Source organism: Arvicanthis niloticus, chromosome X (genome assembly GCF_011762505.2).
Source record: "Arvicanthis niloticus isolate mArvNil1 chromosome X, mArvNil1.pat.X, whole genome shotgun sequence".
NCBI lineage: Eukaryota > Metazoa > Chordata > Mammalia > Rodentia > Muridae > Arvicanthis > Arvicanthis niloticus.
In genome coordinates this window covers 103,405,637-103,421,237 of record NC_047679.1, presented here as the reverse complement: position 1 = coordinate 103,421,237, position 15,601 = coordinate 103,405,637, and the positions used below count along the sequence as shown (strand labels likewise).

Genomic DNA, 15,601 nt, shown 5'->3' with positions numbered 1-15,601 from the left:
TGGCCTGTTTGAGCAACAAAATTCATAAACAAGAACTCAGAACTGCCAGAGCTAAGACTGGAGTCTAAAGAAAATCCCCCCTCCCTCCACACAGCTCCAATCAATGATAGACCAGTGGAAAGTCCTTGCTTTGAATCTATTCCATGGTCCTCGTTTCACGTTACATACTCCTAAAATGTGTTACAGGTTGTCTGACAATTTAGAGCTGAAAGCAATGGTCACTTTCCTGGACTGTGCCCTTTAACAACAGTCCTGTTTAAGAACTAGAATGAAATTTCATCTTAATAAAGATGAAATTTATTTGTTTAAAAGAGAAATGTCCCTACATGTTTTGCTTAAATGAGAGAAGGAAAACATACTGTTGTTATTGAATACTATATCTTCACTGTAGATTTCAAATGCACCCAAATAAGAGGTGGGGAGCTGGCTCAGTAGAAAAACATTTAACATGCAAGCTGAGTTCAAATCCACAGAATCCACATAAAGCTAGACATAATAGCATGTGTCCATAATCCCAATGCCCTTATAACAAGAGGGCAGGTGCAGATAGGAAAACCTACAGAAGCTAGCAGGCCAATTAGTCTGATGTATACATCATCCAACAACAGGAGACCCTGTCTCAAACAAGGTGGAAGAAAAAGACAAATCCCCAAGATTATACTCGGTTTTCTACATGCAAGCATAACACACAACATATACAAACACCCAACTAAGTTTGCTAGCTTGGTTGTACTCTATACAAAATAGTTTGTCAGTCCATATCAAGAACTTTAATATATTCATTCTTGTATGAATAGATGAATAGAAAAATACATAGAAAAAAGATACCACAGTTAACTGTGGTTAAAAGGCAAAAACTAAGAAGGGTATAGGTGGTCAACAGGGACTTTAGGCAAACATAGAAGGTATTTTTATGTTAACTAATATAATTCATTTTAATTTTGACAAACAAAAAGTATAATTGAACACATAGAACACGCTCCCAAGAAAATAAAAAGCTCAGGAAAGGAAAAGAAAAGAAGAAACAGCATGTCTTCAAATGAAAAGTCAGATTAAGCAAGCCATTGAATGTTGCTTTAAAAATAAATCATGTAGTACATATTCTCAATGCATCAGATAATATTGATAACATAATATTAACTTTAAAATGTCAGACTTGTGAATGATGCCTAACATGATCCCAATGTTGATACATAAAAAGCAGACCATTCCCAAAATATTATTAATACTCTTTTCTACTTGGTTTACTTACTGTTTTCTTCATTATCAGGCTTGAGTGTTTTCCAAAGTTTCTACAACTTGACACTAGAGTTTAATTTTATTTTGCTTCTCTGATTATCTTTGCCCTTTTGTTGCAGGCGTGCTTGTGTGATTCGAGGCCAAGTGGTGGCTGTAGATGGAACCCCTCTTGTGGGAGTCAATGTCAGTTTCTTGCATCACAGTGACTATGGCTTTACCATCAGTCGGCAAGATGGAAGGTATGCCTGTTGCTTCTAATCATTGTGGGAGGAAAGTACTGATCTTTAGCCATAGGTAAAACCAGGACTCACACAATGTGACAAGGATAGTAAGCCTATCTTCCCTTTAGTTTTATCTAGAAAAAGAAATAGTGACATTTGATTCCTCTATTTCCAATTTAATCAAACCAAATTTCTACTATTACACTATCATACTCAAGCCCTCCTGAAACACTGGACATGTGGTCAGTGAGATGATGCCAAAAATAAATGATAAAATACAAAATAACATAAGCGGTTCTTGCCCAATAAGTATAAAAACATTTCAAATATTTGAGAAATGACTGTGTAAAAAGGCTTCTTCTAAAAGTTCAAAATTTAGTCACATTAACTAAGGGATTTCTAAATGTCCTTTCCCTGCTATTTGAAATATAGCTCAGGGCTAGAAGGGTGCACTGGGATGTACAGGGCCTGGGTTTGATCCCTAGCATAGCAAAAACAAAGTCCCCTTCTAAATTACATATTTCCTAAGGGATTGCAACTGATTGACAAGCATGACTAGCCCATGTAACTATACTAAGTTAATATCAAGTATCAACAACCAGGCAGTGCTTTCTCAGGGTTCTGTAACACCTGGGAAGTGTGACCTCAGAGATAATAAGCCTTCCCACTACAGAAAAGGATTTGCTCCCCAAATCGTTTTTCTTGCTGTCATTCAGATAGACACTTGTTCAGAATCATTGTGTCAATAGACCCATGTGTCCATCTTGAAGGTAGGTATTTGTGACTCTTAGGAACACTATAATAATATACTTGGGGTGCCCTAGTCTCCAGGTGGCTACCCTTAAAGTGTCCTACTCATAACAAACCACTTCAGTACTCACAAAAAGACCTGTTGGCACAGAGCTTTATCACAGTTTGAGAGAGTATCTTATTTCAAGAACCTACAATCAAACCTTATTAGTACTACCCACTTCAGAAATGCTAATTGTTCAACTTGAGCTGTGCTAAATTTATTTTCTCAACTGCCTGTCAAGAAAATGTGTGTAAAAATTAAAAAGACTATAGAGGTTTTTAACCTACTTAAGACAAGAAACTGGTTTTAGAGAGTTTAGAAAATTATTTGTATATAAATTATATTACTAACCAGCCATCTTGTTATTAGAACAAGCTTCACAAAGATGTTAGGGAAACAATATTTTCTGTAAAATATTCCACAATTAGAACTCTTTGTTGATTAAATTGGACTTTTCTCTCAGTTGGATTGAATGACAGAATTTTGGAAGTTCAGTCACCAATAACTGATACACAATACCAATAATTGATACTACTTTCTGCCTTGCCAATATCTTGAACCATATGTATTAACTGAGAAAAGAATTATTTCTTTGACATCTTATGACCTATTGTAGATGTATAATGAGGCTTTAGTTTGGGTCAATGCTTCGTTTGATTTTTTTTTTTTTTTTTTTTTTTTTTTTGGTGTTAGTCAAAGGCTTTATACGTTTGGTAATGCTCAATCAGAAGTGTAACCTAATATCCAACCTAGATATACAAACTGTCTTTGACTGGTGGAGACACGTGGACATCTGCTTCCATGCCCCCCCTCTTTTTTTTTTATAAAAGAACCTAAAACAATTTTATTGTCTAAAATGTCTAAAAGCTTCTATTTCCTGATTAAAGAAAATATTTAAAAGAATAATTTTATTACAGTTTTTGTACTTTGTATTTTAAATGCCAAGACCCTCCTCTGAGGAGCTGTCCATGAAAACCCAGTTTCTATAAATGGGAAACACTAGCAAGAGTTCTCTCTAGCAATGAGATTCTTTGCAGGATCCTTAAGAGTATCTACATTGAAAATATATGTCCTAAATGCCACCCAGCCTGTACCACTAGCATTTCTCAGACATAAAGCGACTGTGATGAAGTTTTTCTTCTCTATGTCTCCTTGTTGCTCAGACCAAGTACCTTTCAAAAGTATAATATTGCATGAAAATATACCCCAAAATAAAGATTATAGAAAGGCTGGTATTACCTAGTAGATATAGTGTGGAATTCAAGGTCCTGCAAAGAAGGGCCCTGTGTCTCTAAGCATCAGTCACATGAATCTGCTGCAGTACTTGCAATTCCCACCAACAGTATATATATACTAGCTTGGGTTAAGTTACCTCTGCAAGCTCATGCCAAATGTCAAAATGTTTGTAAACTAGACATTATTTATCTCCATATTAACAACTTGCTAATTGACAAACACTTTTCTAGACACACAGAGAAGATACAGGGTAGGAGACAAAAGCAGTATAAAACAAGACAAAAGGAAGCATGGTGGCAGAGAAGGCTGAGCTCTCTGTGAAGTCAAAGGTTAAATACACAGAAAAAGGCAAGAAGAATGGAAAATAAAAGTCAAGTCTAAAGAAGACACAAATGTGTATTAGAGTTGCCTGTATGCCAAATATGTTTTCATTAACGTCATTTTCTTCACCTTCACAACAACCTTATGGGGGTCACCATTATTTATCTCTCCCCCTTTTGGCAGAGGACAGCTCACTGACATTAACACAACTAATGAGGTCGGTCAGAGTCCAAGGCTTCAAGTCAAGTAATCTTGCTCTTTTCTTCTATTGTTTACCACCTTCAATTTAGACAAGTAACTCAGTCAGTACAGGGTTAAAAGAAATTTTACAATCATAATAAATTCTTTATTAATAATACATAACTACAGTTCATGGAGATTTAAATAAAACTAACTCAGACACAAAGTTAATATAAAGTTGAGACTGAATATATATATATATATATATATATATATATATATATATATATATATATATGAGAGAGAGATTTGGATTTAATTCAAGGATTTGACTTACATTGTTGTAGAGCCTGCTCATCTGATAGCTATAAAATGGGTTTGTATATTGAAAACTCAGGAATCATTTGTAGAGGTTATGAGCAAGATTTTCTATTTCCTTTGACAAACTTTAATTTTGTTCTTAAGTCTATCAAATGGTTGATGAGAACCCACTCACATCATCTAGGAAATCTCCATTACTTAATGCCAACTGGTTAAAGAACTTAACCTTATCAGCTAAAGATTTGTATTTGGACGAATAACTAAGTTGTGTAGCTTAGCCAAATTGAAACATAACACTAACTACCATAAGAAACCTAGAGAAAATTTCAAGAACTCAGAACTCAGTAGCTCTTTGTGGAAGTAATCAAAAGCAGGCCTACAATTTATTTGAATTGCAACAAAGAGCAATGTACAGAAAATTTAGTGGAATAATGTATCTAAGTTGAGAACAAAGTTAACATGTGCTGATTCCCAATTATATACTTGACCCATATGTCTTTGTCTTATTTGTAGCAGTAGTTGTAAATATATCATATTGGATACCTTATTAATAATATATAACTATAGTTCATAGAGTTGTAAAAACTAACCCAGACACAAAACTAATATAATAAAAATGAGATTCAAACGCAATGTGTTTAAAGTTAACACACTCCACACAAAAAAGGTGATTTCCCTGTCTTCTTAACCTTTGTAAAAAGAGAATAGTCCCTAGATATTGGTTCTTATTTGGATAATTTATTTGCCTTTTGTGTCTTTATGTTTGTTGTTATTGTTTGTTTGTTTGTTTGTTTGTTTTCAATAAATAAGCACCCAGGTTTTACAAAGTTAGGGCTTGGTGTTTGTCCAAAGCAAGCACATTTGACCAAGAACATGAAGTGAAATCTATGTATAAGTTGATGTAAAGGAAAGATTTCTTGACAAACAGTATTAGACATTTCTCCTGACACTTGTCTTAAATAACTTCTGTTATCATGATGAGTTCAGCCTCTCTGTCTAAAGCATAAGCTGTTTAGTTTTACTTTTAAATTCAAACCAAAGTTATTTCCTAAGTCAGTTATTAAAATCCTCCTTTTGGAATATGTCATAATATTACTGCTACTTCACTAAAAAAAGCACAAATAAATATATGGTGCTAACCATCCTTTGTTATTATCCATTATCTTTACCTGAAACTTTCTTCAAGAAGAGATGAATGGTAATACTTGATTAATTAAGTCAATTTCCCTATTAGGCTTTTGACATTCAAGAAGAGTTTTACTGAAAGACCTTTTCTAATATAGGGAAATACTTATATTGTTTTCATATGGACTTGTGTTGCTTTGAGTATTAAGGAGCATCATGTTGTCTTTTATGCATTTTAAGATGTAATGATTCATCATTTTGTTACATTTTATTATATTTCATCTTTTTGAGTGCTTTCAAGTGCATTACCTCAAAGACATCATTATACTTAAAAAAGAAGTGAGGTGGAGCCATCAGTGCAGAAAGAAATAAAAGCTGAGGCTTTTATTCTCCCATAAGATAATCTTGTCAGAGACCACTTCTGTAGAGAGACATATTTGGCTTACAGAAGAGATAGCCTTCTTTTGTCAGACACAACAGAGATAAGTATAGTGAGGTACCAATTTTCTTACAATAGGAAGCCAAAATCAGAAATCTTAAATATGGAATTCAAACATAATCAGGGTCTCAAGATGGTAGTTAGATGCAGGAGGTTTATGCATGGTTTAGTTCAATTAAATTTCTCTGAGCACTTTTTCTTTTTTGGTATATTTCAACCAAAGTTATCTTAAGAACATTGACTGATTTCTGACAGTGTATTTGTGGTCTTGAACAAGACATTTATCTTTTGGATATATATATATATATATATCAATAGATATATTGATAGATGATAGATAGGTACATAGATAAGTAAGTAGAAAATACATGGTTGTATATATGTAAATATATACTATATGTAGCTGTTTATAGAATTTCTTGGAATGAATATGCATATTTAAAATATTGCAAAATAATAACTTGTCAAACAAGGAGAAACAGTAATGTCAAATTTGGTTTTAAAAAATATGTATACAATAATTTTGTTTAAGACAATATTAGAATTGATGTTTCACTCCTGATGAATATCAAACACTGATACAAAATTCCATATCAAAAGTTGACTGAATTATAAAAAAGATATCACCTGTGAAATGAATACCAAGTGAGTGGAAATTTATCAAAAAGAAAACAAAAATGAATACAATTTTCCCAAATCAAGAAAAAATGCTATAATTAGCCTATTTTATTTTAAATATTAAATTTTATTTGAACTGCTCATATCAATCAGAGTGCCTTTTTTCTCCCTTCCCCTGGCTCCTTCCAATGCCTTCTCCTCTTCCTCCTTCTCCTTCTCTTTCTCCTATTTTTTTCTTTTTAGCTTTGACCTTGTAGCCATTGGTGGTATCTCTGTAGTCTTAACCTTTGACCGATCACCTTTCCTGTCTGAAAAGAGAACACTCTGGTTGCCCTGGAATCAGTTCATTGTGGTGGAGAAAGTGATCATGCAGAGAATTGTAGCAGACACTCCATCCTGTGATATTTCCAACTTCATCAGCCCAAATCCTATTGTACTTCCTTCACCACTTACATCATTTGGAGGCTCCTGTCCAGAAAGGGGAACTATTGTTCCTGAGCTGCAAGTGAGTATATTGGGCTTTGCATGTATGAAGTCAGAATCATTAAGATGTTTGGCAGTATATTATGGTTAATTCTTTTTCTATCATTACTGTTGCCCTTCTAACATGAGACCCTTTGTTTTTCAAAAGACACATTTTGAATGAAGTTTTTCTAGCACATTATTGACTAAAAAAGATGTAAGGGCGCCATCTGTGGCCATGAAATAGCAAGCTAAACTAGCTCTCGAGAGAAATGTTCAACTTTGACAAAATTAACATGATGTCCTAAAAAAATTATGGTAATCTGGCTTAATGGTGATAACACTATAATTAATGAGCTTGGACTGTTTCTGTTCTGAAATTGAAGCTGCTTAAAACCTATTTTTCTTCTATTGTGTAGGATGTATTTACTGTCATTGTTCTTAGAAGTCTGGAAGTTCTTGTTTTGCTGTATTTAGTAAGGTAGTTTTCAAGCCTGGAAAGAGGGTGCTTTACATAATGTTGTTTTTTAGTATTTGAGCTTTGTAGTTAAGATCTTAATAGTTTAGCATCCCTAAGAATTATTCTTTACTGGACGTTCATTATTAAGCCACTCTGACAGCCATAGTACCATTCATACACAACATTATAGAAATGTTTTAATGATATTTAAAAGTAGATAACACATAAATGCCTTACAGATCTAAAAATCAACAAGAATATACCTCAAAGAGCTTAATGAACATTCCAAGATTGAATCGACTTTACTGCTATCACAACAGCCCCCCAAACTCTCAGTACTCCCACTGAGGAACAATGCACACCAAAGTAACCATCGCTGGGAAAAGCCATTCAGATTGTCAGCTGTCTTGGCTATTCCAACACTTTTCCTTAGGCAATACGAAAAAAAGCTGGAAAATAATGAATATATGTATAATTGGTGCATTAATTCTACAGATGCCATTAGAAAGTATAAGTCTTTGTTTAACACAAAAGTTTTCAAACATAGAAATATTTCCTTATAGAAATGTAATACTAAGGTAACAAATGTGTGACCATTGAGTATAGTTGGGATCTGAAAAAGTAGCCAGTGGACAATTTTAATAGAAAACATATAGTGTAGAGGAGAAATTACTGGACAAAGAATATAGATGAGGGGCTGGAGTGACTCGGCAGTTAAGTACACTTGCTATTCTTCCTGTGGATCCAAGTTTGATTCCTAGGACCCATATTTGGTACCTTAAAATTGCATAGAACTGCAGCTTCATAGAATCAGATACCCTCTTTTGGCCTCCATGGGCACCTACACTCATGTGCGCATACTCATACACAGACATGCACAGACACATAACACTAGAAATAAAACAAAACTCTTTTTAAGGGGTATACAAAAGACATTAGGTTCTTGGTAGTGGCAAAAAATACCCCAGATCTGGAAAAGTATGTGATGCATTGCATTTAACTATCAGTTCTTTGGTCCACTTTGCATGCAAGTGTGAAGAAGCTGAAGGAGAAAGGAGTCGTAATAAACCAGGACATGAAAATATTTACACACTCCATGTCATGTTAAATATCCTGAATAAAATGGCCTCTTCAGCTATTTTATTTTGAAAAGTAAAAATCATGAAATACAAAATCAGTTTTAGTTACCAGTTTTTGACATTTAGCTCCATCTGTAGTAATAAACAAATAAGTAATACCAATTAATTAACAAAGCCAAATGGCATTTTCACTCTGAAACCAATGTTTACTACAAGATTAACGGAGGAATTAGTGGGAATTATTTTCATTTTGGTCATTGGAGCCAAATTGGAGAAAGTGAAACCCAGCCATTTGTACATTCAATCAAAGAAAAATGTGAGAAAATCGTGATTAAAATTTTGACCTCCAGATCATTCCAAGCTCCAAAGTAAACAAACTTGCTGACTTCAGTAAAGATTAACTCCAGAATCTTTTGTCATTAAATATCACTTTCTGCTTTCTGCTTGGAAATATCAATACCTGCTTCTGCAATCCTTCCTCTTAGAAAGCCCAGCCTAAATAAGCAGTGGAATTGAGACATGTGACAATAGCACCAAGCAAGCATTTGTGTATGTATTTATAAGGAAGAAGACCCCTTAATAAAGCCTAGAGCACTACATTGCTTGACATTCGGCAATGTTACCTTTCCCAACTCTTGTTAAGCAATTTTTAGAACACTGTTGAAAGAATAAAATTGTTCTTTACAGGCATTCCTGGCAGCAGAAGATGAGAGCAATCTGTAGTGTTGGCTGTATTTCTCGTTCTCATTCATATTTTAATAGAAAATTCAAAACTGTTGGTCTCTCAGAGTCATAAAAATCTAGGAACACGTGGCTTAACATCAGTAGATCCCAGTATTCACTTTCCTTTGTCCTGTTTCTCAGACAACAAAGTATTTGTTAGCTTCCTCTACCTGTGACTGCTGGAGGGTTAATTGTTGTTGTTGTTTCTGAGTGTGTTTGTGTGTATGTGTTTCAATTTTAGGTTGTACAGGAGGAAATCCCCATTCCATCCAGCTTTGTGAGGCTGAGTTACCTGAGCAGTAGAACACCTGGGTATAAAACTTTGCTACGGATCCTTTTGACACATTCAACAATTCCTGTGGGCATGATTAAAGTTCACCTCACAGTAGCTGTAGAAGGGCGCCTCACACAGAAGTGGTTTCCTGCTGCAATTAATCTGGTCTATACATTTGCTTGGAACAAGACCGACATCTATGGACAGAAAGTTTGGGGCCTGGCAGAAGCTTTGGGTATGTTGAAGTATTTCTATTTATTTCTATTTAAATAGCAGTATTATGCCTATAAAACAGAAAATACTAGATGTGTATCAATTTGAATTTGTAATATTTATTGATCTTTCTTCCAGTTAAGGAATATAAGGTTTTCTTTTTAAAGTAAACACATACTTTGAAACTGATTGGAATTCTACTTTGGTATATTTCTGCTTAAATATATTTTGGTTTCATGATAGTGGAATAGCAATGGAATCACACATGTAACTTGTCACTGTCTCCATGGCTGTCTTTTGCTTTCCATCTGTAGACTTTGGTATAGTATTCTGAAGGACTTTTTTTTTTTTTAATTTGACATTTAGACTGTCATTTTAACTTAAAAACTACCAAATTCTAACTTACGGGAATCTCTACTTGTTATCATTTATGTCTAGGATGGTTAGACTCCATTAACTTATTACTTTAGTATATTAGATAAAATAACATCGTTCAGATTTTCTTTTCCTTTTGATTTTCTATAACCCCGAGACAGAATATTACTATATTGTCCAGAAACCCAATGACAGAAGCTGAATCTCTGGAGGAGCTGTTTTCACATCTTCCTTGGAAGGATTTACCATGCTATGACTTCACATAACTAAGCAATATTTCTTAGACTATGGTGTATCAAATTCCTCTCCTATTCCAGAGGAAAATGAAAAATCTGGTGTCTTTTCTCTGCTTAATTAAGATTCATATACTTGACTTTGACATAATCTATGCTGGACTTTATTAAAATACAAGGAACATGGGCAGGTTTAGATGACCTTAGTCCCTTCCTCAGAAAGATTTTACTGCTTCCCCAAATAGGGACTGGATTGTACTTATTAGTGAGCTTACCTTAGACTTCAATACTAACTACTTCCCCTTTCTCTCCAGTCTTCATGTACCAGTTTGCTGGTTTACTTTTTTTCTATATTCAGATCCCTGATCAAAGAATATCATATTATATCAGCCAGTCAATACACAATATTGAAAAGCCCTGTAAGTCAGAACTTGACCATGAGGCCACTTTAAGCTAAGGTCACTGGCCAACCAACACTCAGTCTCTCTCTCTCTCTCTCTCTCTCTCTCTCTCTCTCATCATTCCATTTGTTTACATCTCAAATGATATCCCACTTCCCAGTTACCCCTCCCCGAACCCCCCATCTCACATCTACCCTCCACCCTCCCCTTTGCCTCCATGAAGGTGCTTCCGCCACCCACCCACCCTCTCTTGCCCAGCATTCCCCTATGCTGGGGTATAAAACATGTGGGACCAAGGGCCTCCCCTCCCATTGCTGTCAGACAAGGTCATCCTCTGCTACATATGTATCTGGAGCCATGGATTCCTCCAGGTACACTCCTTGGTTGTTGGTCTCTCTTGAGTGCAGCAGTTATGCTAAAATTATAGGGGCGCCTTCTGTAGATTCAGATTATCTTCCTGGTGGGTAGCCATCTGCGTCTAAGCTCTCTCTGATCTCTGTGTCATCATTTTCTCCCTTGCTCCTACAAGATAAAAAGGCCTGCCAGCGCTTCCCAGTGCTTCCCAGTGCTTCCCAATGCTGCCCAGTGCTGCCCAGTGCTTCCCAGTGCTGCCCAGTGCTGCCCAGCGCTGCCCAGTGCTGCCAGCTTGATAGTTATCTTTTCCCATACTTTCATCCAAATTGTTTGCAATCATCATTACCTGAATCTTTCTGTGACCCTAACTGATCTATACTCAAAGTCCTATAATCTCTGACCCTAGATTCTAGCATACAGTTCTTTATTTACTGGGCAGAATAAACTAAAATTTCTTACACTTTTCTATAGCTCTTTATTCTTTAGGTACCTCCTTGGACCTCTGCTGGACTTAAAGATTAGTTGTTGGTGTTAACAATTGGTTATTATTTTCTTAAGCTGTAAACATGTTCAAATTTATCAACATGAAGAGCTAGCTCCTATAATTTCTATTTTTTCTTCACAAGATTTATGTGCATGAAGCTGAACCTGATTTAAAAAAAATTACAGCTTCGTTAGGATATAATTTGCATGCCATGAAACCTTACCTACAGAGAAGTACCTGGATTGTTCAGTCAGTAGAGCATGAGACACTTAATATCAGGATCACGGGTTTGAGCCCAAATTTGAATGCATACTTATATTTTCATGCCCCTAGAGGCTTTGCAGGTGTGGCTATCACGTCACATGTATGTTACATGTATGTCACTGGGTGGCAAAGAAGAGAGAGGCTATGTCTATACTCAGCATTCTGATCTATGCACATCTGAATGATTAGTGGCCTAAAAGCCTCAGAGGATCACCAAACATCACCAAGCAGGCCCAGATGGGGTCCCAGGAAGGAGAGCAAGAGAGAGACTAGAAGAACCCTGCCTGGATTCTAAGGTGTTAGACAGTAGAACTGATCCTGGATATGGAGGCTTTGAGCAAGCTGAACCCAAGGGCCTAGTCATGGGAGAGCTGGCTCTGCCTCTTGTCTGTTGTGCATCAGCAAGGAGGAGATACTTTCCCCTCCCTTTTCCCTCTCCACTGACAGAAAATGACAGAGTTGGCCCCAATGGGGTCATGAGAGCAGGAGAGCTGTTTCTGCCCATCAACTGCTACAGCATTTGGGAGAGCAGGCCCTGCATCTCACCTGGCCAGCACAGTAGAGCTGACCCTGAATGACAAGAGTTCAGGTGAGCTGGCCTCCAGGGTGTAAGCCTGGGAGAGCTGTCCCTGTACTGTCCCTGGGCAGCACATAAGTGCTGGCCCTGAATGTGAGGTGAACTGGCCCCGCCCTGAGGGTATGAATGTGGGGAAACCAGATCTGCCTCTTATCTGCTGGGAGGCAGAGCAGTGATAGAGAGAGAGACCCTCTTCCCTTCCCTCATGCCTCCCCATCTATGACAGGTGGGACAGCTGGTCCAGTGTTCATGTGAGTGGGTGAACTGCCCATGTACCTCATCAGCTGCAACACTTGGGAGAGTGGACCATGCACCTAGGATGGGCAGTGGGTAGAGCTGGCCCTGGTTGCAGGCAATGCTGGTGAGCCTGCCTGGAAGGTGTGACACCTGGAGAGCTGCTGGACTGACCAGCTCAGAAACATCTAGGGTCCAGATCCAGGGCTTTGAATTGGCCCACCCACATCTATCCCATCAATGAACTGCTGGAGCACACAAAAGAACCAGTCCTACAAATAGACGAAACTCCAGACCAAGAGGAGTCCCAGTCCACTGAGGTTTCAGATAATGGAGCAGAAGCCAGAAGCCTGTATTATTTTGCATACATACCTGTATTTCTGGACAGCATGGTAACACTATGTTTAAATTACTGAGAAACACCAAACTATTTTCCTCAGTGACTGCACACCTTGTTTGTATGTGTACATGTGTGTGATGGTATACATGTGTACAAATGCATATGGAGGCCAGAGGTTAATGTGAATTGTCTTTTTTAATCATTCTGTCTATCTTTTTATTGAGATGGTGTCTATAATGCAACCTAGTACTCATTGATCTGGCTAGTCTGGCTGTCCAGGAAGCCCCAGAGAGATACAGCACCAGGCTTTTTATGTGGGGTTAGAGGGTTGAATGCAGGTTCTCAAGTCTACATAGTAAACATTTCGCTGACAGAAACATCGCTCTAGCCTCTGACTGTACCATTTTATCAACTTCATTATATATATGAGTGGCATCTCTTCTTTATACATATCTCCATAACTGAATATTCTAAACTCATCCTCTTTGTTCTAGTTTGTCATCCTCAATGAGGGAACAACTAATACATTTATCTATAAGTATGGAAACATGTAAACCACATATACAAGCAAAAATTAACATGTGGACTCTAATATTGAATTATTTCAAATGTTCGCATGTATGTGTCATTATTACTATAAAATAACAGTAATTAAAATGCCATATGGAAGGCTTTGGAAGGAGAAAAAGAAGAGAGAAATAGTGTCAATATAATCTCAAAAAATTTTAAAATAAAAGAATGTCAAAAATGTTATATTTTATAAGACTAGTGATAGTAATTAAAGCAAAACACAATGAAATCCCTTAGAAATATCCAAAGCATAAAGCAAAACAATGTTTTTTATACATTTAAAGGTAAATTTTAGAGTAGAGAAAAAATGGCAAAGCTCTGAAGTAAAAGGCCAAAATAATTGCACAAATAGTACCTAAGTTGAAATATAGATTATTTGCCTTGTAGGGAATGCCCCAGTTAGCCATGATTTAAGGGACTGGTGGCTAAAGAGATGTTATTTACTACATATCCTTTATCTCTGTCTCCCTATTTTAGCTTGAAAAAGGAAACAGGTGATTGTTTACTTTTAGTGTTCACCACATTTTAACACATTTTAAAAGTATTTGATTCAGGAAAAGGTTAGTAAATAGGTAGAGAGAACCATGTTTCTTTATTGAAGGAAAATCCTAGTTTGTTATATTTATAGATTTAATCTATAGCATGTTAACATGTATGTATAGCTTAAATAGTTTCATGATTTATACTAGCCCATTATTTATGTTTTTTTTCCTTACAATAAATTTAATGTGTTTTAATTAAAAAATAATTAGATTACTTTTCCTTCTCTCTTTTCTCCCTCTAGTATCCCCCAGCTACCTAAAGCCTCTTCCGTGCCCCCAACTGTCACATTCATGGCCTTGTTTTCTTCTTTTTTTATTTTATATTTTATTTACATTTCAGATGTCATCCCCTTTCCCCATTTCCCCTCCCTAGAAAACCTCTATCCCATGCCCCCTTTTCCTTTTTGCTTTTATACAATTTTTTAAATGTTAATCAAAGGCTTTATAAGTTTGGTAATGCTCAATCAGAAGTGTAACCCAATACCCAACCTAGATATATAAACTATCTTTGACTGGTGGAGACACGTGAACATCTGCCTCCATGCCCCCCCTTTCTCTCTCTTTCTCTCTCTCATCACCTAGCTGCTCCTCTCCTTCATCTTCTCTCTTTACTCCATCTCTTCCTCTCAGTACTCCTTCCCCCTTAGCTCCTCCTACATATCACCCTTCCTGTTAAAATAAAACTTATCTCTCAAAATACAGTTAGAGCATACTTATTCCTAATTGTACCAGTGAGGTACAAGATAGTCCTAAATAACCCAGTCCATCATTTTGTTGACTAACCAGAACCTCTATCGTCTCTCCTAACTAAAACACTTAGTTTTGAACCTGGCTTTTTCCTTGGCTTTAGAATGAATGTCAGCTGAAAACCATCTACTCAGATCTGTTCTCTCAAAGTAAATAGCCAGGATTGGCTATGAGACTATAGGTCTTCAACCCCATCAGAAATCCAGAATGACTGAGTTAACTGAAATTATGGGAAGCACTAAGCATAGCTTCTAAAACTTAGCCAATTTATAGAGACCACTGAACACCTGGAAAGCCCCTATACTACCGAATGTTGGAGCATCAAATCTTCAGCCTTCTGGCTCAGAATCATCTGACAGACCTTAGTGATGCAGAATTATTAAGGGCTGATTACTCTGTTTAGGCATATATAATCAGTTGACTATTCTGCAAGTGTGTCCTTTTCTGGACAGTAATTTGTCTGTAGATGGAGAGAGGCAATTCTTGCCTAGTGGCTGTCACCGCACAACTGGAGTAACTCCAAGGATGCTCAATTTCTTCTTAGAATCCACAACAGGAAGCTGTCAGGAGCAGACAGGTCTCTAATCAAAATGAACATTAATATAGAAATATTTGTAGCATCAGTTCTATGGACTTCTGATGCTTTGAAAACCAACTATCCATGTAAGGTAACCTGGACTGTTGTCTGTTAACTCCTCTCAGCTATTTCTAAATAAAATATGGAAAACACCCTAACAATAAACTCAAAGCCATGAATTTGCTATAGTCCCTTAACT

At 36.5% G+C, this 15,601-nt stretch overlaps 1 protein-coding gene and 1 pseudogene across 1 annotated transcript in view; both read left to right on the top strand.

The window, feature by feature from the left end:
• Nucleotides 1-15,601, top strand: part of Tenm1 (teneurin transmembrane protein 1) — a 748,830-nt gene that overhangs the window by 606,632 nt on the left and 126,597 nt on the right. The window contains exons 19-21 of the mRNA XM_034485178.2: nucleotides 1,359-1,478; nucleotides 6,737-6,998; nucleotides 9,459-9,726. Coding sequence (XP_034341069.1) covers nucleotides 1,359-1,478; nucleotides 6,737-6,998; nucleotides 9,459-9,726 — 650 coding nt within the window. The remainder of the gene's footprint in view (nucleotides 1-1,358; nucleotides 1,479-6,736; nucleotides 6,999-9,458; nucleotides 9,727-15,601) is intronic.
• Nucleotides 11,874-12,016, top strand: LOC117695626 (small nucleolar RNA SNORA17; annotated as a pseudogene).